The sequence below is a fragment of the Coregonus lavaretus genome (assembly GCF_964263955.1).
Source record: "Coregonus lavaretus genome assembly, chromosome: 2".
In the NCBI taxonomy this organism is placed as follows: domain Eukaryota; kingdom Metazoa; phylum Chordata; class Actinopteri; order Salmoniformes; family Salmonidae; genus Coregonus; species Coregonus lavaretus.
The window spans coordinates 35,656,413-35,682,403 of record NC_139989.1 but is presented as its reverse complement, the minus strand read 5'-3'; the positions used below and the strand labels follow the sequence as shown (position 1 = coordinate 35,682,403).

At 42.6% G+C, this 25,991-nt stretch overlaps 1 protein-coding gene across 3 annotated transcripts; it reads right to left on the bottom strand.

The window, feature by feature from the left end:
- Positions 1 to 9,392: 9,392 nt before the first annotated feature.
- On the bottom strand, positions 9,393 to 15,773 carry LOC311105864 (26S proteasome non-ATPase regulatory subunit 3-like). Of its 3 annotated transcripts, none has more exons than XM_084148082.1 (12): positions 15,737 to 15,773; positions 15,465 to 15,629; positions 14,610 to 14,800; positions 14,255 to 14,392; positions 13,914 to 14,050; positions 13,489 to 13,679; positions 13,112 to 13,215; positions 12,376 to 12,490; positions 12,175 to 12,294; positions 11,950 to 12,053; positions 10,873 to 11,079; positions 9,393 to 9,794 (listed from the first exon to the last, which is right to left on the bottom strand). In XM_084148082.1, exons 2-12 carry the CDS (start codon positions 15,622 to 15,624, stop codon positions 9,717 to 9,719), a joined length of 1,545 nt encoding a protein of 514 aa, XP_084004208.1. In that variant the 5' UTR covers positions 15,625 to 15,629; positions 15,737 to 15,773; the 3' UTR covers positions 9,393 to 9,716. The 3 variants fall into 3 exon arrangements, with proteins under 3 accessions (XP_084004208.1, XP_084004210.1, XP_084004209.1); XM_084148084.1 differs by having other exon boundaries at positions 15,465 to 15,625; positions 15,737 to 15,768; XM_084148083.1 differs by having other exon boundaries at positions 15,699 to 15,767.
- Between the last annotated feature and the right edge of the window lie 10,218 nt (positions 15,774 to 25,991).

Sequence of the window (25,991 nt, the reverse complement as noted above, 5' to 3'; positions counted from 1 at the left end):
CCACACACAGAGACACGTACAAAGCTCTCCCTCACCCTCTATTTGGCTAATCTGATTCCTGCTTACAAGCAAAAACTAAAGCAGGAAGCACCAGTGACTCGGTCAATAAAGAAGTGGTCAGATGACGCAGTTGCTAAGCTACAGGACTGTTTTAATAGCACAGATTGGAATATGTTCCGGGATTCTTCCGATGGCATTGAGGAGTACACCACATCAGTCACTGGCTTCATCAATAAGTGCATCGATGACGTCGTCCCCACAGTGACTGTACGTACATACCCCAACCAGATCCATGGATTACAGGCAACATCCACACTGAGCTAAAGGGTAGAGCTGCCGCTTTCAAGGAGCGGGAATCTAACCTGGACTCTTAAAGGAAATCCCACTATGCCCTCTGACGAACCATCAAATAGGCAACGCGTCAATATAGGACTAAGATTGAATCGTACTACACCGGCTCCGACGCTCGTTGAATGTGGCAGGGCTTGCAAACTATTACAGACTACAAAGGGAAGCACAGCCGTGAGCTGCACAGTGACATGAGCCTACCAGACGAGCTAAATTACTTATATTCTCGCTTCGAGGCAAGCAACACTGAAGCATGCATGAGAACATCAGCTGTTCCGGATGACTGTGTGATCAAGCTCTCCGTAGCCGATGTGAGTAAGACCTTTAAACAGGTCAACATTCACAAGGCCGCAGGGCCCGACGGATTACCAGGACATGTTCTCTGAGCATGTGCTGACCAACTGGCAAGTGTCTTCACTGACATTTTCAACCTGTCCCTGACCGAGTCTGTAATACCAACATTTTTCAAGCAGACCACCATTGTCCCTGTGCCCAAGAACACTAAGGTAACCTGCCTAAAACGTCTGTAGCCATGAAGTGCTTTGAAAGGCTGGTCATGGCTCACATCAACACCATTATCCCAGAAACCTTAGACCCACTCCAATTTGCATACCGCCCCAACAGATCCACAAATGATGCAATCTCTATTGCACTCCACACTGCCCTTTCCCACCTGGACAAAAGGAACACCTAAGTGAGAATGCTATTCATTGACTACAGCTCAGCGTTCAACACCATAGTGCCCTCAAAGTTCATCACTAAGCTAAGGACCCTGGGGCTAAACACCTCCCTCTGCAACTGAATCCTGGACTTCCTGACGGGCCGCCCCCAGGTGGTAAGGGTAGATAACAACACATCTGCCACGCTGATCCTCAACACGGGGCTCCCTTAGGGGTGCGTGCTCAGTCCCCTACTGTACTCCCTGTTCACCCATGACTGCACGGCCAGGCACGACTCCAACACCATCATTAAGTTTGCAGAGCAGGTTGAGAACTTCTAGTTACTTGGTGTCCACATCACCAACAAACTATCATGGTCCAAACACACCAAGACAGTCATGAAGAGGGCACGACAAAGCCTATTCCACCTCAGGAGACTGAAAAGATTTGGCAGGGGTCCTCAGATCCTCAAAAAGTTATACAGCTGCAACATCGAGAGCATCCTGACTGGTTGCAGCACTGCCTGGTATGGCAACTGCTCGGCCTCTGACCGCAAGGCACTACAGAGGGTAGTGCGTACGGCCCAGCTTCCTGCCATCCAGGACTTCTATACCAGGCGGTGTCAGAGGAAAGCCCTAAAAATTGTCAAAGACTCCAGCCACCCTAGTCATAGACTGTTCTCTCTGCTACCGCACAGCAAGTGGTACCGGAGCGCCATGTCTAGGTCCAAAAGGCTTATTAACCGCTTCTACCCCCAAGCCATAACACTCCTGAACAGCTAATCAAATGGCTACCCAAACTATTTGCATTGTACCCCCCCCCCCCCCCCCCCCACCCCCTCTTTTACGCTGCTGCTACTCTCTGTTTATTATCTATGTACAGTCACTTTATCTCTACCTACATGTACATATTACCTCAATTACCTCGACTAACCTGTGCACCCCCTGTATATAGCCTTGCTACTGTTATTTTATTGCTGCTCTTTATTTTAAATGTTTTACTTATCTAGTTTTTACTTAACATTTATTTTTCTTAAAACTGTATTGTTGGTTAAGGGCTTGTAAGTAAGCATTTCACTGTAAGGTCTACACCTGTTGTATTCGGCGCATGTGACAAATACAATTGGATTTGATGTCACTTTCGTATGGTAATAATAATAATATGCCATTTAGCATACGCTTTTATCCAAAGTGACTTACAGTCATGTGTGCATACATTTTTACGTATGGGTGGTCCCGGGGATCAAACCCACTACCCTGGCATTACAAGCACCATGCTCTACCAATTGAGCTACAGAGGACCAATGAGTAAACCATCAAAATAAAAGCCCACATTTGAAAACATTGCAATGTGGATAACTCATTCAAATGAATTTTAATCAATGGACATTTTTATTTTGCCAACCAAAAAAGCAAAAAGTAATTTATGAAAATGTTTAAGACTAATAATGAAAAAATACAATGTTGACACTGGCATGTTGAGAATATTGGGCTGTAGAGAGAAAACTTTTCTACCTGTCTCAGCTAAAGTGGAATGGAAGATACTCCAAATATGTTTAGTTTTGGAAGGGGACTGTGTCGCACAGCCTGCTGCTGGCTTTTCACTCCGCCCCCTACATATCCCCAAACGCAATACACTGTAATACATTTACATTTTAGTCATTTAGCAGACACTCTTATCCAGAGCGACTTACAGTTAGTGAGTGCATCAATTTTTCATACTGGCCCGCCGTGGGAAACGAACCCACAACCCTGGCGTTGCAAGCGCCATGCTCTACCAACTGAGCTACACGGGGGGCCATAGACTGTATATGGGATACATATTGGCTTGTAGCGAGAAAATTAAATAATTCCAAACAATAAATGGAATGAGACTAAAATTGAGCTTTTTGGCCATCAAGGAAAACACTATGTCTGGCACAAAGCCAACACCTCTCATCACCCCGAGAACACCATGTTTTTCATCGGCAGGGACTGGGAAACTGTTCAGAATTGAAGGAATGATGGATGGAGCTAAATACAGGGAAATTCTTGAGGGAAACCTGTTTCAGTCTTCCAGAGATTTGAGACTGGGACGGAGGTTCACCTTCCAGCATGACAATGACCCTAAGCATACTGCTAAAGTGGTTTAAGGGGAAACATTTAAATGTCTTGGAATGGCCTAGTCAAAGCCCAGACCTCAATCCAATTGAGAATCTGTGGTATGACTTAAAGATTGCTGTACACCAGCGGAACCCATCCAACTTGAAGGAGCTGGAGCAGTTTTGCCTTGAAGAATGGGCAAAAATCCCAGTGGCTAGATGTGCCAAGCTTATAGAGACATACCCCATGAGACTTGCAGCTGTAATTGCTGCAAAAGGTGGCTCTGCAAAGTATTGACTTTGGTGGGGTGAATAGTTATGCACGCTCAAGTTTTCAGTTTTTTTGTGTTATTTCTTGTTTGTTTCACAATCAAAAATATTTTGCATCTTCAAAGTGGTAGGCATGTTGTGTAAATCAAATGATACAAACCCCTGAGAAATCCATTTTAATTCCAGGTTGTAAGGCAACAAAATAGGAAAAATGCCAAGGGGGGTGAATACTTTCGCAAGCCACTGTATATCACCCCAATTATGCATAGCCTTCAAATTATTTTCTTAAACCCACCTTTGTCGCAATCAATCCAAAGGTTTGCCTCTTGGACTTGGGTTTTGAGCTGATTCATGCATCATAGCCTATCTCTACAAATTGTAATTTGTGAGAAAATACAAGTGATTATTAGAAGTTCTGTCTTATTCAACGTCCTAAGCTTAAAATAATGGTTGTTTTAACTTATGCTCCTTCCAACCTCCCTTCCAATTGCTGGGTAGCATTTCCTACAGAAATACTTTTCTCATCGTTGCCCCCATTTTGTAAAACAGTCAGACATCAGCAGTTGTGGTGTTTATGTGTGCTTATTCTCTAAAGCAGTTTTATTAGAGGGCAATACTACGTAATACATTTTAAACTCTGCAGAAAACGCCTTTGCTGCCCTTGATAGATAATCATCACGTCTCTGTATTATGTATTAGCTTTCCATCTTGTCTCTGTTATTGGTTTTGAAAACTTGGTTAATAGGCCTTCACAGTAGTCTGCTAACCTTGATAGAAAAGCAACACATAAAGGCAAATAACTTGTTAATAATGTTCTCCATTGCTGTTCTGAAAGCTTGATTATACTGTGTACTGTTTGCCTTGTTGTCTCTTTTAATACATTTTAAACTCTACAAAAAGTGCATTTGCTGACCTTGATCAATAATCATGACAATATAGCTTGTAAATAATTTATAAATAAGAAGCATATATTAGCCTACAACTTGTAAATAATTGTACCCATTGCTGTTCAGAAAGTGTGATTCTACTGTCTCCTCATTACATTTAACTTTAACTTAAAGTTTAGCTTTTGTGTTTATTTATTCAGTATATTGATTTCAGGACCATGGATAGTACCAGGTCATTTAAAGCTGTGTTGCTGGATGTGTATGACACATTCCCCCTCCGAAACTATTCATATTTGGTGAGTAGAGACGCTACTGAATATTTTCCACACCAATTTAGCTGAGACAGGTATAATAGTTCTCTCCACAAGCCAATATGTATCTCATGTACAGTCAATTACAGTGTATTGCATTGGGGTTATAGAGGGGGCAGAGTGAAAAGCCAGCAGCAGGCAGTGCGACCCTACTGAGTATTTCCCACCCCACTTCAGCTGAGACAAGTAAAAAAAGTGTTCTCTCTACAAGCCAACAAGTATCCCATATACCATGTATTACATTGCAGTGAATGGAGTTGGTGGAGTAAGGAGTCACAAGTACTCTGTATTAAACCCGTTGCCCAGCACAAGAGACCCATTTCAGACTATATTGAGTAATTCCAATAACATATATTAGTATTTTATTAAAAGTGTATTTCTTTAAATATAGCCTACACAATAGATTTCCACATGCCAGTATTTGTGTAAACGTTCAAAATAAATGCTGGTATAAATAATACGGTAAAATGCTTCAAATGTCAATTTTTTCGAAGGTGGCGCCAATGCTGTGAAAAACAGTAAAAAAAAAAGAAGAAAAAAACGATATTTCCCAAAGTTTAGCATGTTTTTGAAGGGGGACTCTTATTATCAAAATAAGAAAAAAATAATCTGCGATCCTGCTGCCAGCATAATATCCGGCTGCTAGGAGAACGGTAATGTAGTAGCCAGTCATCTTCATTACGAGTCCTCTGCCTCAGCACTAAATTCCTCTACCGCATCTCCCATTACGCTCAGGCTTCAGGTGACTCTTAAATTGATAGGCCTACATCCGTAGGGGTGCGGTAACTACTCAAGTTTACTCCAAATGCTAGCTAATTAGCTACCGTTAGCCCAAAACAACAACATTTAAGGTCACCGGGTGGGGCTATAGACGATCCTTTCCGGTTCATTTGAAGGCGCCGTAACTGATGGTGCGTTCAAGACAACTGGGTACTCGGAAAAAACGATGTCAAAATCATGACATCAGTGATCATTATGTCAAAATGTCGAGCTCTAGAAAGAAGCCAGAATTCACGACTTGGAATTCCGAGCTGGATGACCGTTTTTTCCGGGAGTTCCCAGTTGTTTTGAACGCACTGAAGTCAGAAGTAGGCGATTTCAGACTTCCCAGTTGTTTTGAACACTGCGATGGAACTCAGATAAAACGTGCTCCGACTGGGATTTTTTTTTAAACGGTCATCCAACTCGGAATTAGTGAGAAACTCGGGCATCATCCTAGAGCTCCGACTTTTCGACTTGAAGATCAACGCGTCAGCGTTACGATTTTTGCCAGTCTGAACTCGTTTTGTTTCCGAATTCCCAGTTGTCATGAACGCACAAAAAAATAGTAGTAGACCTACGTTTCCGTCATGGCTAAACAGTACATGTGCTAACTAGTGCATAGTACGATTAGGAGGTCTATACAGTATGCATTTTTAAGTAAGTTGTAGGCAAGCCAGATTTCGGACGCAGTCAGTGATTTAAAGGCAGACGTCAATCTCAGCTGTTGTGAAGAAAGTTGTAAAGGAAGTGAGTTTGTGTTTATACAGGACCTCCCGCCCCCACCTACGGTCAACCAATCATGTAAAACATGTTTAGAGGCACATGGGGATTTCGTACAGACCTTGATTTGGCCTCTGCGTATCTTGAGGCTCCGCAAGTGCGTCACGCGCCATTCGAAGCCTCCAACCACATTTTCAGATCAAGCATAAATTGGCTTTAATAGACGATAAAGCTACCCACCTCCTGGTGAATTTGCTATACTTTGGCGTGCATTCAAAAACCAGAACAAGAGCAAATATATACAGATAAAGATAAATGGAGGTGATTAAAGCTGCGCTTATGATACAAGAAACACAACTGGCCTATTAGGCTATATAAGACTAATTTTTCTATTCTGCTGTAATACATTTATTATAATGCTATTATTGTTATATTATTAGGCCCAATGTTATTTTATTTCCTAGTGCAAAATAAATATTTATTTTACTCTTATTTGTAATTTGTGGATGGGAAATTCATTGTAGCCTATAATTCAGAAAAATGTCACACGAGTTTTTTATTCAATTCAATAGCCTGTAGTGCACGGTCGCGCTGCGATCTGCGCTCTACAATACAGTCGCACAGCCAAACACACTTGCAGGGAGAGTTCGCACGTGAATCTGTGTTGACATCATGGCGAGCTGTAAGTGAAACAACCTCAAGGAATTTTCAGTGACGTTCATGTAGGGATATTACTCAGGGAAAATACATGTGCATAATTTCACAACTCTAGTTGTAGCAATTCGATATTTCACATATGCTACCCTCTGAGTAGGCTTATACAAAGGATATACGGTTGGGTTATCTAATGCTTACTTCATATTTTGATGTGTCAGAACAATTAAAGACGAATATCCCCATTTGTGAAATCTTTATTTCCGCACCAAGTACAGTAGTCTTACTTCAGGCTGTGCTATGGGCATTGCACAATGAGTTCAACCCCAGACACTCTTGATTGCAAGGTGTGCCCTCTGTGCTCTTGATTTACAAATCACTTAGGTAATAACCGGCCTTATTCCCGTTTTCTTAATGTATCATTTATCATGCTATTTATTAGTAGCCTATATCACTTCCAGAATTGGCATGACAGTACTTTAGGCAAGTTTTGATTGTATAAATTATGTTCTAATGTAGGCTAGGGCTTTCCCAGTTGTTGTTGTGCCTAATGCTAAGCTCTTGAATATCGAATGTATCATTATGACTGATCCCTGACAATATAATCTACAATACATAACCAAAAGTATGTTAACACTTGCACATTAAACATCTCATTCCAAAATCAAGGGCATTAATATGGAGTTGGTCCCCCCCACCCCTTGCTGCTATAACAGCCTCCACTCTTCTGGGAAGGCTTTCCACTAGATGTTGGAACATTGCTGTGGGGACTTGCTTCCATTCAGCCACAAGAGCATTGGTGAGGTTGGGCGATTAGGCCTGTCTCCCAGTCGGCGTTCCAATTCATCCCAAAGGTGTTCGATGGGGTTGAGGTCAGGGCTCTGTGCAGGCCAGTCAAGTTCTTCCACACCAATCTCGACAAACAATTTCTGTATGGGCCTTGCTTTGTGCAAAGGGCCTTCCCTAAACTGTTGCCACAAAGTTGGAAGCACAGAATTATAATAATAATAATAATATGCCATTTACCAGACGCTTTTATCCAAAGCGACTTACAGTCATGTGTGCATACATTTTTACGTATGGGTGGTGCCGGGGATCGAACCCACTACCCTGGCGTTACAAGCGCCATGCTCTACCAATTGAGCTACAGAGGTAGCCCAACCATGAAAAACAGCCCCAGACCATTATTCCTCCTCCACCAAACTTTACAGTTGGCACTATGCATTGGGAGAGGTTGCATTGGGACAGGTAGCACTCCTGGCATCCGCCAAACCCAGATTCCTCTGTCAGACTGCCAGATGGTGAAGCGTGATTCATCACTCCAGAGAACGCGTTTCCACTGCTCCAGAATCCAATGGCGGCAAGCTTTACACCACTCCAACAAATGCTTGGCATTGCGCATGGTGATCTTAGGCTTGTGTGCGGCTGCTCGGCCATTGAAACCCATTTCACGAAGCTCCCAAAGAACAGTTATTGTGCTGATGTTGCTTCCAGGGGCAGTTTGGAACTCAGTAGTGAGTGTTGCAACCGAGGACAGACAATCTTTACACGCTACGCGCTTCAGCACTCGGCGGTCACGTTCTGTGAGCGTGTGGGGCCTACCATTTCGCGGCTGAGCCGTTGTTGCTCCTAGACGTTTCCACTTCACAATAACAGCACTTACAGTTGACCGGGGCAGCTCTAGTAGGGCAGAAATTTTACAAACTGACTTTTTGTAAAGGTGGCATCCTATGATGGTGCCATGTTGAGCTCTTCAGTAAGGCCATTCTACTGCCAATGTTTGTCTATGGAGATTGCATGGCTGTGTGCTCGATTTTATACACCAGTCAGCAATGAGTGTGGCTGAAATTGCGGAATCCACTAATTTGAAGGGGTGTCCACATACTTTTGTATATATAGTGTATTTTCCAGAGCACCATGACAGTTTCAATTTTCACCTTAGTCATTGAGTAATCAAGCACGACCCTATAACGTTGTTCTCTTGAAATCTTATTGTCCACTTTGAACCTATCCATTTTCTAAAGTATTATGAAAAGAAAGACAAGTATTAGCTGCATCTTAAGTTAACAAATTAAATCAATAACACGTTTGACAAATAATCACAACCGGCCAGTAGGTGTGTACAGAAAAAAATAAAAACTTTATAGTACAATGGATCATCCCTCCCATTGATAAATGGCCAAAAACATGCACCAAGGTTCTACTGTCAGCCTTCACCAAAGCCAAACATTTGTTCTTTTCATAGACACAATGACAATTGTTAGTGTATGAATTAAAGGGATACATGGGCATTTGTTCACTTGAATTTGACAGGAAACTGTTATATTACATGACTGGTTTATATTATACCAGTCATTAACTTTAAACTCCATGAAGCGAAGGGAACAAGCGCACACTCTGTGAGAAAAGGAAATTGGGATGCAAACTGTGATAAGAGGCAGGAAGAGAGGGAACTAAGTTAAATAATCAGAGGAAGGAACAGGAGGAGCTTTGAACAACAATTTTGAAATATGAGTTTCCAGATATCTGCATTTTAGAAAGGGCAGCGGCCAAGATATTTAATTGCATTGCGCAAGAACAAAAATCAAGGAGCTAACATCATTCCTGACAGAAAAGTTTACAAATACAAGCTGCTCTGTGCTAAATGGCTCTTAGCTTGCCAGACATTCACTGTACAAATGAGTGTTCCCCAAGTGAGAAATTAAATTGACAAAGACTGTTTATTTGTGTGCTGGCCTCAAAGTCAGTACAGATACACCAAATGCTTCTCCCAGCAAGTACTTAAAAAGTAGAGGGGACAAGTTTACAGTGACACCTATGACCAAGTCTAAAAACAGGGACAATGAGGACCAGTGGTAGGGTTGAATTGAGGTGTTCTTCCTGTATGTTAGAATTGTAACATATATAATGTTATAATGGCCTTGTGCCTGAAGAAAAACAAACAAACAACTATTACAAGAGGGAGGGAGGATGGAGAGAAAGGGAAAAACAACAAGGCATCCTTGCACTTGCTTCTCTCAGAGGATCATGGGAAACTGTCGTCATCATCTTCGGCCATCTCCTTGGCAAACTCCAGATCCTGCTGCTCCCTCTCTCTGCGCTCCTGAAACGTAAACACACACACATTATGTCAACACAGCTGCAATATGTCACTTTTTGGGATACCTGACCAAATTCACATAGAAATCTGTGTTATAGATTTATCATTCTCATTGAAAGCAAGTCTAAGAAGTGGTAGAGCTGTTCTATGTACACCATTTCTATGCCTCCCGTTCTTAGGTTTCGTTTTTGCGTCTTTTACATTCGGTTTTGAAAATATAATATTTTTGGTTATGGAAAATATATTTCTCAGCGGTTTAGATGGTACCATGATTCTCACAAACTGAAATTAGGCAAACTATTAGAATTTTAGCAACCAGAAAATGGCGGAGTGATTTCTGCATAGTGCATCCTTAAAATGATTACGTTTGCAAATAGCTAACATTTTAGAATGACAGTAAGTATTTAGTCTGAAATTCTATTCCCAAATATAACATTTGACAAAACTAGTTGACAACACTGCCCCCTTGTGGTCACAGTAGTAAAATAGTACTTTTCTTTCCATTTCTTTTTTCACCTTTATTTAACCAGGTAAGCCAGTTGAGAACAAGTTCTCATTTACAACTGCGACCTGGCCAAGATAAAGCAAAGCAGTGCGATAAAAACAACAACAGAGTTACATATGGGGTAAAACAAAACATAAAGTCAAAAATACAACAGAAAATATATACAGTGTGTGCAAATGTAGCAAGTTATGGAGGTAAGGCAATAAATAGGCCATAGTGCAAAATAATTACAATTTAGTATAAACACTGGAGTGATAGATGTGCAGAAAATGATGTGCAAATATAAATAATGGGGTGCAAATGAGCAAAAAAAATAATGTAAATAACAATATGGGGATGAGGTAGTTGGGTGGGCTAATTACAGATGGGCTGTGTACAGGTGCAGTGATCGGTAAGCTGCTCTGACAACTGATGCTTAAAATTAGTGAGGGAGATAAGTGTATCAAGCTACCAGTATACTGGTAGTTCTGCAGCACAGATACAAAGAAACAATTTCCTACCATGTCCTACAACAGAACCCTCATTAGGGTCAATTTCAGGGGCTAATACAAGGAGTAGTACAGGGTTGGTACACACCTCTGCTGATTCTAGATCCTTGTTGTAAGCCTTGGGTGGAAACCTCATGGCCTTGACAGACATGTTGTGTATGTCCAGGCAGAAGGAGATCCTCTGGTGGAAGGCCAGCTGGGGCTCCCTGGTACCGTAGATGTCCATGGTCTCTTTAGACTGAACATAGCCCTTCTCATGGTTGATGCTGGCCTCAATCACTCCATCACGGATAGCCTGGAAGAGAGGGATGGAGGTTGGGAGAGAGAAAAATCAGAACGAGACTGCGGTAGTGTTCCATTGCCACTGTGTCACCTGTGGCTTAGGACAGTTGAGGACTGCATGCCGTATTTAATCACACACAAGTGATGTGCTTTTCTATTAATGCTCTTTAGGAAATCCTTGCATTAGCTGACGTAGCGCAGGAGGTGGGGATAAGGTAAGGGTATATAGTAATACAGGGGTACTCAACTACTATTTGAGGTCCGGTCGCACATTTCCTAGGTGGCAAAGGTCCGGATGGATAATGTAGTTTATCGGTGTGGTAACAAACCCCCACTTCGCAACCCATGCGACCCCAAACTGTTCATCCCCCTCTTGTTAGCGGAGAGAAAATGTTCCCCTTTTAAAGCTCATTTCCTGCAATTCTACACATTTTGCCATGTCGTGTGTTCATGATACCCGAGTGACTCAACAAAATCAAATGGGGGCATCCCTGCGGTCAAGGCCCCTGGGCACGCAATCTGGCCAAGATCACTATAAGATTTAGATAACTGGTTAGCCTAACTTACCTATCTAGCTAAAATGGCCTAGTAATTGATCAACTGAACATTTGACAAATTATAAATAGCTCTCTAAGGTCTGTCAGTGAACGACAGAGGAAAACTGCCCATGCACTACAAAATTTCAAAATTGTACATTGCACATTCTACTATTACAACTCAACAGCAGTAAGTTGAAAGCCCGACTAAGTAAAAAAAATAATGTATATATTTTCATCCACTTCTTATTGTTAAAGTAGGGCCCCGCGGTCCGTATCGACCCCGTTCTGAGTCCGGTCCGGACCAAGGTCCACCAGTTGAGTATGGCTGTAGAATATCATGTTACCTTGGCCACTATGAACTCAGCATCCTCTGGACTGTCCAGCTGCAGCTTCTGAGCGATGTCTGCCAAGGATATACGTGAGTACGACAGGCTGATCATACGCACACCTACAGGGAGACATGGTATTAAATATCAACAAGTCATTCAGGTATTAAAAAACTTAAAAAGAAGAGAAAGCCACTTGAGAATGTGGAAGAATAGCCCGAAGTGAAAGGCCTGGTCACTCACCTGTCTTGATGACATTGTGTCGAAGGCGGATGATCAAGGTGTAGGTGCCGTCTGCCTGGAACTTCTCTCCAAACTGATCCAGGGCCTGGTTGAACTTGGCCAGGTTACCCGTCCTAACGGCTGTGTGGGAACAGAGACCAGGGTTCACATCTTACTCACACTAAAGACTCATTCTCATGACCCAGCTTGCCACCAATTTACCCTGGGTGAGCAGGAAGTAGGGCGCTAGGGATCGTTTCAGGGGAGCCTGGCGGAACTGCAGCCTGTCTGGGATCTCCCCAAGCAACAGCTCCACCACAATCAGCAACTTGTGGACCTGGAAGAGATGGAGAGAAGCTGTGAACAACCTGAACTTTTTTGTGGTATACAGTGGGCAATTTTATTTGTTAAGCACTTTGAAATGAATCCCCTGAATTATTAATTCATCCCCTGAAAAATAACAATAATGCAGGCATTAGGGATGGGGGTGTGAGCATGCTGGTCTGGGTAGATGAGATGTAGTCATTGTGTGCGTCTAAGTTGTTGTTCGTGTGTGTAGGTTTGTGTATGAAGTGGAGAAAGAAATTGAAGAAATGTAAAACTAAATATTATAAATTAAAAAAAAGAAGAAATGCACCATCCCTGTAAGAAATGTGCTCTATAAATAGTTTGATTGACAATATATTGTCAGGCAAAACACTATGGGAATTTTGAGAGTCAACTAATAGTTTCTCCTTTTTAATAAGGTAGCCTAGCGGTTAAGAGCGTTGGGCCAGTAACCAAAAGGTCGCTGGTTCAAATCCCTGTGACGCCTAGGTGAAAAATCTGTCGATGTGCCCTCGAGCAAGGTTCTTAACCCTAATTGCTCCTGTAAGTCGCACTGGATAAGAGTGTCTGCTAAAAGAGTAAAATGTAATAAATGCACTGAGGAAAAACTGCATGCTATGTGTGTACTGACTGTCTGTTTGAAGCCCACAGCTGTGTGTTGGGGGGCCTTCCTCAGGGCGTTGGTCAGGGTCCTCCTGGCCTCTGTGTACTCCAGCTGGATGGCCTTGATACGACCTGGAGGGGGGAGGGAGAGAATGGTCAGAGTGGAAAAGCAGAAAACTAAGGCCATAACTACAAATTCATTCATATTCTGAGGCAGTTTCTTATAGTCACTTCAAAACCTGTAGAGGCATAGTGGCCTGATAAACATAATTCAATTGAATGTGATAACTAAACAACTTCTGATGTCTTCAACTAGTAAAATGTATCACGGGTGATACCTTATTCCAACAGAAATGTGTATGCTTAGGGCTCCTCCCCCTCTCTCTCCTTCCCAGTCTCTCTCACCGGTGTAGTAGAGGTAGCGGGCCCACTCGTTGTTGTTGGCCAGTTCGGGGAAGACTGACTTGGACACCAGCTTCTCAGCCTGGTCGTACAGGTTGTACTGCAGGTAGTTCCTCAGCAGCAAGTTGAGCAGCGTGGCCTGGCCGTCGGCGTCGTGCCGCAAGGTGGCCGTCCTCAGACGCGTGTGCAGGAAACTTTGAGAAGGGTTTTATTTTGTTTAATATACACGACTAGTCTCGAGAAAAATTTATCAAAGGCATTACATATTGACTTGCATAGGTTCTAAACTGGCCTACTGCCTTTTGAAACAACCTCCATCTTTCCCCACCGTCATCCTTTTCCATCTGTTTAATTAAGTCAGAAAATACTTTAAATATATCTAAAATGAACAAAAAAAACAGTCAGTGATAAAGTGTTGGTGGGCTTACCTACGCACAGTGTCCAGCTGGTTGAGGAACTCGTAGACGCGGGAGTGGTAGTAGTAACACTTAGCGGCCACCAGGTCCAGAGCCCGCCGGTTCTGAGGGCCGATCTTCTGCAAGAGCTCGTCTGACACCTTCTGGGCCTAGAGAGTAAAGTGAGAAGCTAACAACCAAGACAGGCAGTCTGGCACTAACCCAGTCATAATTTATTTCTAATGCCTACAGTGTGATGGTGAGCATTGTAAATACCAAAGAGAATTCAGAGCTCAATCCAACATAAATAAGTACTGTGCATGCATGAGAGCGAGAAAGAGGCATGAGAGAGTGTGTGAGCTCAGTCAGCCCACCTCTGTGTAGCGTTTGTTGTTGGTGAGGTAAACCACCAGGAGCAGCTGCAGGTAGGCCTCCGCCTCAGGGATCAGGGGGGTGGCAGCTGCCTTCCCTGTACGGGGCCTGAACTGGACATCTCCCTCGGTGTCCATGGGCTGGATGGATGCAATAAATGGAGGGGAGAGAGTGTTGGTAGAGGAGGGGAAAAGGAAAGACAGAACCGGACAAAATGGGACCAAAGCAGCCGAGTGGGCAAAGGAGACAGAGAAAAAGGCAATGAGTAATAGTTCATAGCCAAGGTTTCTCAACAACAGTAGTAGTACTAGTAGTACCACAGTCTTTTCTATCTGATACTATCTGCACTCATTGTACCTCCTCCAGGAAGCTGAGTAGGAACTCCTTGCCGGCAGCGTTGGAGGTGTAGAAGCCAGACACAGCCTTGTGTAGCACGTTGGGGTTGAGGCGGCGGCTGGTCGAGGGCAGGGCGCGCAGGGCCCTCAGCACAAAGCGAGGCTCCTTGCCCGACACAGCCTTCTCTATCTGCTTCACATGCTCCTTGATGTCTATAACGGGAGAGGGGGAGTACATCATAAGGAGACTTTCATGGAAGAGTGAAAAAAAATTCTGATAGCTAATGTCAGTTCTTTCACTCATCTAAACTGAAGAAGAAAAAAACATTGCTAATACAATGTAGTTACTGACATGACAAGCTAGGTAGCTACAATTGGAGATACAAAAAGAGAGAAGTACTGTTTTGACAGGTTACGGCACTAAATGATTTCCAACTGACACACATTGAAGTAAACATTACTAGCAAACGGATTAACTAGCTCGCTGGCTAGCTATGACTAGGGGATTTCGTTGTTAAATACCCAACTAGCTAGCTAACGTTAGCTACCTAGCTAGTTACTACTACAGCGAGTGAATAAAAGTCAGACCAGCGTTAACGCAGTTAGTCAGACCATATAGTAACAGGCGAACTAGGTCAGCGAACTATATTCTCTCTCACGATAGCTACATTTCAACACAATATTTTGCCAATGAAACCTGGCAAATTAGCCAACTAGTTACATAGACTAACAACTGTTTGCTAACACTAGCTAGCTAACTAACATTCAATATAGTAGGTAGCAAAAACCCGAAGCAGTTGTTTCCGTGGCAATCTTCCGTATCTGACATTGACTTTGAATATATCCTTTTCAGTATTTCTGTTATATCGCAGCTAACCATCTAGTGTGAGGGTATCAAGTTCCTTGGGTTTCTTTTCTGCAGTAGCCGAGTCTTCCTCCGGCATCTCCACATCCTGCGGCTCTGGGCCCGCATCTTTCTGTTTCTCAGCTTTGGAGTCCTTGGGTTTCTCACGTCTCTTGGCTGTTGTCTCTTTCATACTGTCTGAAATGAAAGGTGCAAGTAAAATAACAACTTAACTAGCAATATCACATGTCAAAATAAACTACGTACATTTCACAGTTAGTTAATTGACTCCAGTCAACACTCACATTCGTCTCGTCGGCAGAATGACTGGCAACTATTGTGACGCGCAAAGGATTATGGGGGACATACCCATGCTAGTTGATGCTGACAATATCGAGCAGTCAAAAGTAATAGATAGCTGATTAAAGTGATCCTTTTCACTGTAACGCAACTTTTAGTACGAATTGTTGTTTTGATGTAGATGTAAGACAGGGAGATCTGGTAATAATAATTCTTCATCCAATTTAGAAAGAAATCCAATATTTTTAGGGCTCCACTCATCTTCCTAAATAATCCAAACAATTTATGGCGAGCTATGATCAAATAAATTGTCTTGTAGGCCTACAGTGCTTTGACTGAGTTGTACCCTATGTGGTAATTTATTTGAAGGCCATTTCTCACATTGACACATATATACTGAACTAAAATATGAACTAAACATGCAACAATTTCAAAGATTTTACTGAGTTACAGTTCATAGAAGGAAATCAGTGAATTAAAATAAATGAATTAGGCTCTAATCTATGGATTTCACGACTGGGCAGGGGCACAGCCATGGGTGGGCCTTTGAGGGCATAGGTCCACCCACTGGGGAGCCAGGCCCAGACAATCAGAATGATTTTTTCCCCCACAAAAGGACAGAAATACCCCTCAGTACATCCAACCCTCCTCAGACGATCCCGCGGGTGAAGAAGCCGGATGTGGAGGTCCTGGGCTGGCGTGGTTACATGTGGTCTGCGGTTGTGAGGCCGGTTGGATGTACTGCCAAATTCTCTAAAACGACGTTGGAGGCGGTTTATGGTAGAGAAATTAACATTTAATTATCTGGCAACAGCTCTGTTGGACATTCCTGCAGTCAGCATGCCAATTGCACTCTCCCTCAAAACTTGAGACATCTGTGGCATTGTGTTGTGTGACAAAACTTCACATTTTAGAGTGGTCATTTATTGTCCTCAGCACAAGGTGCACCTGTGTAATGATCATGCTGTTTAATCAGCTTCTTGATATGCCACACCTGTCAGGTGGATGGATTATCTTGGCAAAGGAGAAATGCTCACTAACAGGGATGAAAACGATTTTTTGCACAACATTTTTAGAGATAGCTTTTTGTGCATATGGAACATTTCTGGGATCTTTTATTCCAGCTCATGAAAAATTGGACCAACACTTTATATGTTGTGTTTATATTTTCTTCAGTATACATCATTAGTGGGAGAATTTACTTTGTGCGCCAATCCACTTACAACGTTTATGACCATTGATGAGGCTTAGGCGCACACATACAGTAACTACACTGATTGATTCAACATTATTTATTTGATCATTTGAACAATATGATGATCCCACTGCAAATTCCATGCCACACAGGTCTACTGTAAAGACACAAAACCAAAGGCAAGAGGTGTGCCATAAAGTTATATAATCACAACTCCCTTCACAGTCTTGAAAGAGAAAAGGGATTGATCAGGGATTGTTTGCACCATGGGGTAAACAAGAATGAGCTGTACCATGGGAATTGAGAAAGTGCTGGCATGCCAACAGAGTGATGAGAGACATCAAAGACTGGGAGGATGGTGCAGGGGTAGATGAGGCGGGGGGGGGGGGGGGGGGGGGGGGGGGGGGGGTGCAGCGGTCCTGTCCCATGCTCTGCCATCCCCTGCCACCGTGGGGCTCTCTCTCTCCAATAAGAAGGGGGACATGCGATCTTACACAGACAGCGGTCCACAAACCAAAGCCTGTTCCACCCACACGAGCCCAGAGTGGAATAGGGGACAGCATGAATGTTGTGGGAGGTGTATGTGAAGTGTGTGTGTACCTAAACAGACTGTAGAAGGGGAGACCCACTACATGTTCAATAATATGAGCATACAGTGCATTCAGAAAGTATTCAGACCCCTTGACTTTTCCACATTTTGTTACATTACAGCCTTATTCTAAAATGGATTAAATTGTTTTTTTTCTCCCCTCATCAATCTACACACAATATCTCATAATGACAAAGCAAAAAACGTTTTTTAGAAACTTTTGCAATAAACGAAATATCACATTTACGTAAGTATTCAGACCCTTTACTTTGTTGAAGCACCTTTCGCAGCGATTACAGCCTCGAGTCTTCTTGGGTATGACGCTACAAGCTTGGCACACCTGTATTTGGGGAGTTTCTCCCATTCTTCTCTGCAAATCCTATCAAGCTCTATCAGGTTGGATGGGGAGTGTCGCTGCACAGCTATTTTCAGGTCTCTCCAGAGATGTTCGATCGGTTTCAAGTCCGGGCTCTGGCTGGGCCACTCAAGGACATTCAGAGACTTGTCCCGAAGCCACTCCTGCGTTGTCTTGGCTGTGTGCTTAGGGTCATTGTCCTGTTGGAAGGTGAACCTTCGCCCCAGTCTGAGGTCCTGAGCGCTCTGGAGCAGGTTTTCATCAAGGATATCTCTGTACTTTGGTCCGTTCATCTTTCCCTCGATCCTGACAAGTCTCCCAGTCCCTGCCGCTGAAGAACATCCCCACAGCATGATGCTGCCACCACCATGCTTCACCGTAGGGATGGTGCCAGGTTTCCTCCAGAAGTGACGCTTTGCATTCAGGCCAAAGAGTTCAATCTTGGTTTCATCAGACCAGAGAATCTTGTTTCTCATGGTCTGAGAGTCTTTTTAGGTGCCTTTTGGCAAACTCCAAGCGTGCTGTCATGTGCCTTTTACTGAGGAGTGGCTTCCGTCTGGCCACTACCATAAAAGCCTGATTGGTGGAGTGCTGCAGAGATGGTTGTCCTTCTGGAAGGTTCTCCCATCTCCACAGAGGAACTCTGGAGCTCTGTCAGAGTGACCATCGGGTCCTTGGTCACCTCCCAGACCAAGGCCCTTCTCCCCCAATTGCTCAGTTTGGCAGGGTGGCCAGCTCTTGGAAGAGTGTTGGTGGTTCAAACTTCTTCCATTTAAGAATGTGTTCTTGGGGACCTTCAATGCTGCAGAAACATGTTTGTACCCTTCCCCAGATCTGTGCCTCGACACAATCCTGTCTCGGAGCTCTACGGACACTTCCTTTGACCTCATGGCTTGGTTTTTGCTCTGAAATGCACTGTCAACTGTGGGACCTTATATAGACAGGTGTGTGCCTTTCCAAATCATGTCCAATCAATTGAATTTACCACAGGTGGACTCCCATCAAGTTGTAGAAACATCTCAAGGATGATCAATGGAAACAGGATGCACCTGAGCTCAATTTCGAGTCTCATAGCAAAGGGTCTCAGTACTCATGTAAATAAGGTATTTCTGTTTTTAATTTTTAATACATTTGCAAATATTTCTAAAAACCTGTTTTCGCTTTGTCATTATGGGGGTATTGTGTGTAGATTGATGAGGACATAAAAAATATAAAATCAATTTTAGAATAAGGCTGTAACGTAACAAAATGTGAAAAAGTCAAGGGGTCTGAATACTTTCCGAATGCACTGTATGTCACTTATGGGCTCTGCATTCTTGAATTGTTGCCATTGTTTTCCCTCGCATGTCTTTAGGACGGTCTTTCATAATGTAGCCATTTGATAAAAATTGTGAACCCCTGCAACGAATAACCCTATATGTGCATTTCGAAAATTCTGATAATATTAAATATTTGTATTGGGAATTTGGCAGTACATCCAACCGGCCTCACAACCGCAGACCACGTGTAACCACGCCAGCCCAGGACCTCCACATCCGGCTTCTTCACCTGCGGGATCGTCTGAGACAGGATCCCATCTTACTTCAAAAATGTTGTCTGGGATAGGTTCCAGAGAACTGTAAGAATAAAACCTAACAGTAATGTTTGCTTACTGTAGAACATGTCGTACCTTGATGAATAATGTATTCATTTCATTGTAGGTGATGTACCAATTCCACGACATGCTTGTCGAGAACGTTGAATGCCGCTTCCCAAACATGGGGACTTTGGGTCCTTTCATTGTGTTTACCCCAAATAACATCCTCAACAGCACTGACCCTGACTATGGGATTGAGGAGATGCGTGTCCTCGCAAAATACTTCCCTAGACTGAGAGAAGACAATCTCCTTGAACAATGGGACACATATGTGGAGAGGGTGAAGAGTCCAGATTTAAAGGTTTGAGACACATCACAAAGATATTAATAAAATCATGTTGAATTCAAAATTATTGGTGTATCAAATCTTCATCTGATTTGCATGTTACAGTCTAAAAGTCTGGAGGAGGTTCTCCTGTGGCTGGTGGCTCCTGATGTCAGTGACCTGTTCCCTGCTCTCAGCCTGGCTGCAGCCATGGCTCTAACAGCCCCAGTCCAAACTGCTGATGTGAAGAGGCTGTTCTCTACACTCAAGCTGGTAAATATAAACAATGTGCTGTCCTCTACACATTTGTACTCTACTTTCTTGGCCAAGATTCACTTGCAATATATACACTACTGGTCAAAAGTTTTAGAACACCTACTCATTCAAGGGTTTTTCTTTATTTTTAATATTTTCTACATTGTAGAATAATAGTGAAGACATCAGAAGTATGAAATAACACATATGGAATCATGTAGTAACCAAAAAAGTGTTAAACAAATCTAAATATATTTTATATTTGAGATTCTTCAAATAGCCACCCTTTGCCTTGGTGACAGCTTTGCACAATCTTGGCATTCTCCCAACCAGCTTCACCTGGAATGCTTTTCCTGCAGTTGAAGGAGTTCCCACATATGCTGAGCACTTGTTGGCTGCTTTTCCTTCACTCTGCAGTCCGACTCATCCCAAACCATCTCAATTTGGTTGAGGTCGGGGAATTGTGGAGGCCAGGTCATCTGATGCAGCACTCCATTACTCTCCTTCTTGGTAAAATAGCCCTTACACATCCAGGAGGTGTGTTGGGTCATTGTCCTGTTGAAAAACAAATGATAGTCCCACTAAGCCCAAACCAGACGGGATGGCGTATCGCTGCAGAATGCTGTGGTAGCCATGCTGGTTAAGTGTGCCTTGAATTCTAAATAAATCACAGTGTCACCAGCAAAGCACCCCCACACCGTAACACCTCTTCCTCCATGCTTTACGGTGGGAAATACACATGCAGAGACCATCCGTTCACCCACATCGCGTCTCACAAAGACACGGCGGTTGGAACCAAAAATCTCCAATTTGGACTCCAGACCAAAGGACACATTTCCACCGGTCTGAAGTCCATTGCTTATGTTTCTTGGCCCAAGCAAGTCTCTTCTTCTTCTTATTGGTGTCCTTTAGTAGTGGTTTCTTTGCAGCAATTCGACCATGAAGGCCTGATTCACACAGTCTACTCTGAACAGTTGATGTTGAGATGTGTCTGTGACTTGCAGTTTCTGAGGCTGGGAACTCTAATGAACTTATCCTCTGCAGCAGAGGTAACTCTGGGTCTTCCATTCCTGTGGCGGTCCTCACGAGAGCCAGTTTCATCATAGCGCTTCATGGTTTTTGCGACTGCACTTGAAGAAACTTTCAAAGTTTTTGAAATTTTCCAGATTGACTGACCCTTATGTCTTAAGGTAATGATGGACTGTCGTTTCTCTTTGCTTATTTGAGCTGTTCTTGCCATATTATAGACTTGGTATTTTAACAAATCAGGCTATCTTCTATATACCTCCCTTGGCATTTTTCCTATTTTGTTGCCTTACAACCTGGAATTAAAATTGATATTTTTGGGGTTTGTATCAATTGATTTACACAACATGCCTACCACTTTGAAGATGCAAAATATTTTTTATTGTGCATATCTATTCACCCCACCCCCACTGGGATTTTTGTCCATTCTTCAAGGCAAAACAGCTCCAGCTCCTTCAAGATGGATGGGTTCCGCTGGTGTACAGCAATCTTTAAGTCATACCACATATTCTCAATTGGATTGAGTTCTGGGCTTTGACTAGGCCATTCCAAGACAGTTAAATGTTTCCCCTTAAACCACTTGAGTGTTGCTTTAGCAGTATGCTATGAGTAATTGTCCTGCTGGAAGGTGAACCTCCGTCCCAGTCTCAAATCTCTGGAAGACTGAAACAGGTTTCCCTCAAGAATTTGCCTGTATTTAGCGCCATCCATCATTCCTTCAATTCTGACCATTTTCTCAGTCCCTGCCGATGAAAAACATTCCCACAGCATGATGCTGTCACCACCATGCTTCACTGTGGGGATGGTGTTCTTGGGGTGATGAGAGGTGTTGGGTTTGCGCCAGACATAGCGTTTTCCTTGATGGCCAAAAAGCTCAATTTTAGGCTCATCTGACCAGAGTACCTTCTTCCATATGTTTGGGGAGTCTTTGCTTATTTTTTTCTTTAAGCAATGTCTTTTTTCTGGCCACTCTTCCGTAAAGCCCAGCTCTGTGGAGTGTACGGCTTAAAGTGGTACTATGGACAGATACTCCAATCTCCGCTGTGGAGCTTTGCAGCTCCTTCAGGGTTATCTTTGGTCTCTTTGTTGCCTCTCTGATTAATGCCCTCCTTGCCTGTTCCGTGAGTCTTGGTGGGCGGCCCTCTCTTGGCAGGTTTGTTGTGGTGCCACATTCTTTCAATTTTTTAATAATGGATTTAATGGTGATCCGTGGGATGTTCAAAGTTTCAGATATTTTTTTTAAACCCAACCCTGATCTGTACTTCTCCATAACTTTGTCCCTGACCTGTTTGGAGAGCTCATTGGTCTTCATGGTGCTGCTTGCTTGGTGGTGACCCTTGCTTAGTGGTGTTGCAGACTCTGGGGCCTTTCAGAACAGGTGAATATATACTGAGATCATTTGACACTTAGATTGCACACAGGTGGACATTATTTAACTAATTATGTGACTTCTGAAGGTAATTGGTTGCACCAGTTCTTATTTTGGGGCTTCATAGCAAAGGGGTTGAATACATATGCACGCACCACTTTTCCGTTATTTATTTTCTAGAATTTATTGAAACAAGTTATTTTTTTCATTTCATTTCATCAATTTGGACTATTTTGTGTATGTCCATTACATGAAATCCAAATAAAAATCCATTTCAATTATAGGTTATAATGCAACAAAATAGAAAAAACGCCAAGGGGGATGAATACTTTTGCAAGGCACTGTACCCTGTCACAACAATACTGATTGGCTCAAACGCATTAAGGAAAGAAATTCCACAAATTAACTTTTAACAAGGCACACCTGTTAATTGAAATGCATTCCAGGTGACTACCTCATGAAGCTGGTTGAGAGAATGCCAAGAGTGTGCAAAGCTGTCATAAAGGCAAAGGGTGGCTATTTGAAGAATCTCAAATATAAAATATATTTTGATTTGTTTAACACTTTTTTGGTTACTACATGATTCCATATGTGTTATTTCATAGTTTTGATGTCTCCACTATTATTCTACAATGTAGAAAATAGTAAAAATAAAGAAAAACCCTTGAATCATTAGGTGTTCTAAAACTTTTGACCGGTAGTGTATATGCAAATCTTAATGTGATTTCTCTGGTTAAATAATAAATACAATTAGAGCTTTTTAAATTAAAATAATATAATTGTATGTTTTTACAGCACCACAAAATGATAAATAGATTAAATGCATGCTGTCCCCATCTCTGTCCCTTTCTAAAAAAAATTTGAAAATGGTGCCGTCTGGTTTGCTTAATATAAGACATTTGATATTTTGATACTTACATATATTTTAGCAATTACATTTACTTTTGATACTTAAGTATATTTATAACCAAATACTTTTAGACTTTTACTCAAGTAGTATTTGAATGAGTGACTTTCACTTTTACTTGAGTCATTTTCTATTAAGGTTTCTTTGATTTTACTCAAGTACGACAATTGGGTACTTTTTCCACCACTGGCGGTATCCAGATTGTCATACCTTCATACTGACCTTGTGCCAAACCGGATATTCGGTAATACCGGCACTGAACAAACCCCACTGAGCCTTTGTAATCCAAAGGTTAGCAATGCTAACAAGTATATGTAAAAATCCAATAGACAATGCTAACTAAATGCATTGGAAACATTTTAAGTATTTGCAGGACAGACATCCCAGCTCATAACGTTATACAAGTAACACAAAAATGCTCTTCACAGATTGCTGCATGCACAAATATCTTGATCCAGGAGGAGATTCTCTGCTGTTACCAAGCAACGCTTGATTTTGGAACAGTGCGTGACTCACAAGGCTCCGGTCTCTCGTCGTTGTGCTTGTAAACAATCACCACGTGACTGGGGACTACTGGTCAACTGCATAATGAAAATGCAGGTGACCGGTAGCTGAAATGAAGAACGCCATCTTCTTTATCTCCTAACGTATTGCACACGTTGACAGCAGGTATTTACTTAAAAAGTAGCTACAAATATTTAAATGTCCCAAAAAGAATTACAATAAATAGTTTCAACGGTATTGATGGTATTGAAAACCATCCCGTGGCTATTTCCAAACACCCTGCTGTATGGTATATACAGTATACCGTCCAAGCCTAGAGTGAGTGGTCCCACAACTGCACTGTTTCACTCCCTTCCTCTTCACAGCAGTGCTTAGGAGCACCTGCAGCCTCTAGATATTCCGATGCCCTCTTACCTTGATTTTGGTTCATGTTCATGAACCTGGCGAATATCTCATCACCATTCTCCACTAGCCCATAAGCTGAATCGAATAGCTTCATGTAGGCTCTTAGGGATGCAGAGGAGCCAAGTTGCCTCACCACGTTTGAAGCTGGGGGAAGCAGACTCTCCAGGATCCACCTCCGCTGTAGGTCTGTAGAGGGGCTTGAAACATCAGTTCAACATGCAGACACCTTGTCTCAAAGTTAGCTTCACCTGGGGGCTTTGGTCCCTGAGAAGGAACGTAGCCACTTGGGTTGGTACTATGCTGTGGCGGTGTCACTCCTAATAATATGCTCTACCACAATGCATTGGACCTCAGGTGGGTTAATCACATCATCGTCCATTACCTCAGTCCTGGTTGGGGTTGTTTGCCTCCTAACTGTGGACTTCCTCATGTCTGAATGATGGGGTAAGTGAAGTGGCGTGGTCTTTGTGAGGTCATACCTTCTCTCAGCAGATCGTCTCAGTAGGGGTGTGTCGCTATCGTCATAGTGGACACAGTCATTGCCAGAACTACTAATGTCATCTGAGTCGTAAGGAGCAACTAGGGTAAATAAAATTGATTGCAACCTTTTTACAAGAATTCAAATGGCCAAAATAAAATATGAATGTTCATCTACCCTGGTAGTGTTTTTGTGTTGTGTGAACTCTCAATTGCATAGCTGAATGATGGGTGTTGGATTTAGCTCCTTTTTCCTCGATGTTGAAGGCAGACAAACTGATCGCACAACGGGTGTCGTCACACCAACCGCACGGGTGTGAATTCTCAACAAAAAAGCTCTTGGTAGGGTGTTAGGTGACGCGACAAACAATGGACGCTATACAAGAATAAATCATTTGAAAACATGAATGTGAAAGTTCTTACCAAAAATCACAAAACTGTACGTTAGATTTACGTGATATGAGCCCAAATGTAAACTACGTGCCGTGCTTTGAACGCTCAATTCTGTGGGACAGCTTTTTTATGAAACCCGCAAAATCGGTGTGTTCATATTTGCTCTTTGCGATGGGTACTCCTCACTCTACCAGTGTAAGATTGATGTGACAATGTATTGCCAACAAGTCTGGGAAAGTCCTCAGGTTGTTTAACGGTCATCAGACGTCCTTGGACTGAAATATAAGGTATAACGTTTTTTCCTTCGCCTTTGTCATTCAGATGTTTTCAGAGACACAAAAAAAACATAGCAGGTTACAAAGTAAAGCTTCGTAGCTACATTTCGGTGTGTGGGTTGTCAGGGATTGGTCCAAACTCACGTGGCCTCACCTGATGATGAGATGCTTGCTGTGTGAGGGAGTGTTTGTTGGCTTGACGCCGTTTGTTAAGGTAATGATCTGGGCGAGAGGCAGCATTGCTCTGCAGTGGCTGTGTTGGTTTTGATGGTAGCTGTGATGGATTGATGGTTTTATTATTTCAAATTCAGTGGCTACAGCCCTACAATCGATAAAAACATAGGTAAATACCAGTGAATTGAAAATGTGTCCCATCTATCTTCCTGTGCAGGTGGCTAGCAAACAGCTCACTGTTCAAATCAAATCAAATTGTAGTTGTCACATGCGCCAAATCCAACAGGTGTAGACCTTACAGTGAAATGCTTACTTACAAGCCCTTCACCAACAATGCAGTTTTAAGAAAGAATACCAAAATAAAAAAGAAGAAAAAAAAGATAAAACAATATGAAATAAAAGTTACAAATAATTAAAGAGCAGCAGTAAAAATAA

Excerpts from the sequence above, each read along its gene's own strand:
- LOC311105864 (XM_084148082.1), bottom strand. The coding sequence starts at position 15,624 with ATGAAAGAGACAACAGCCAAGAGACGTGAGAAACCCAAGGACTCCAAA. Across the intron at positions 13,680-13,913 it reads CAGCTGGACACTGTGCGTAG|TTTCCTGCACACGCGTCTGA; the intron begins GTAAGCCCACCA and ends CCCTTCTCAAAG. Across the intron at positions 9,795-10,872 it reads AGGATCTAGAATCAGCAGAG|GAGCGCAGAGAGAGGGAGCA; the intron begins GTGTGTACCAAC and ends TTTACGTTTCAG.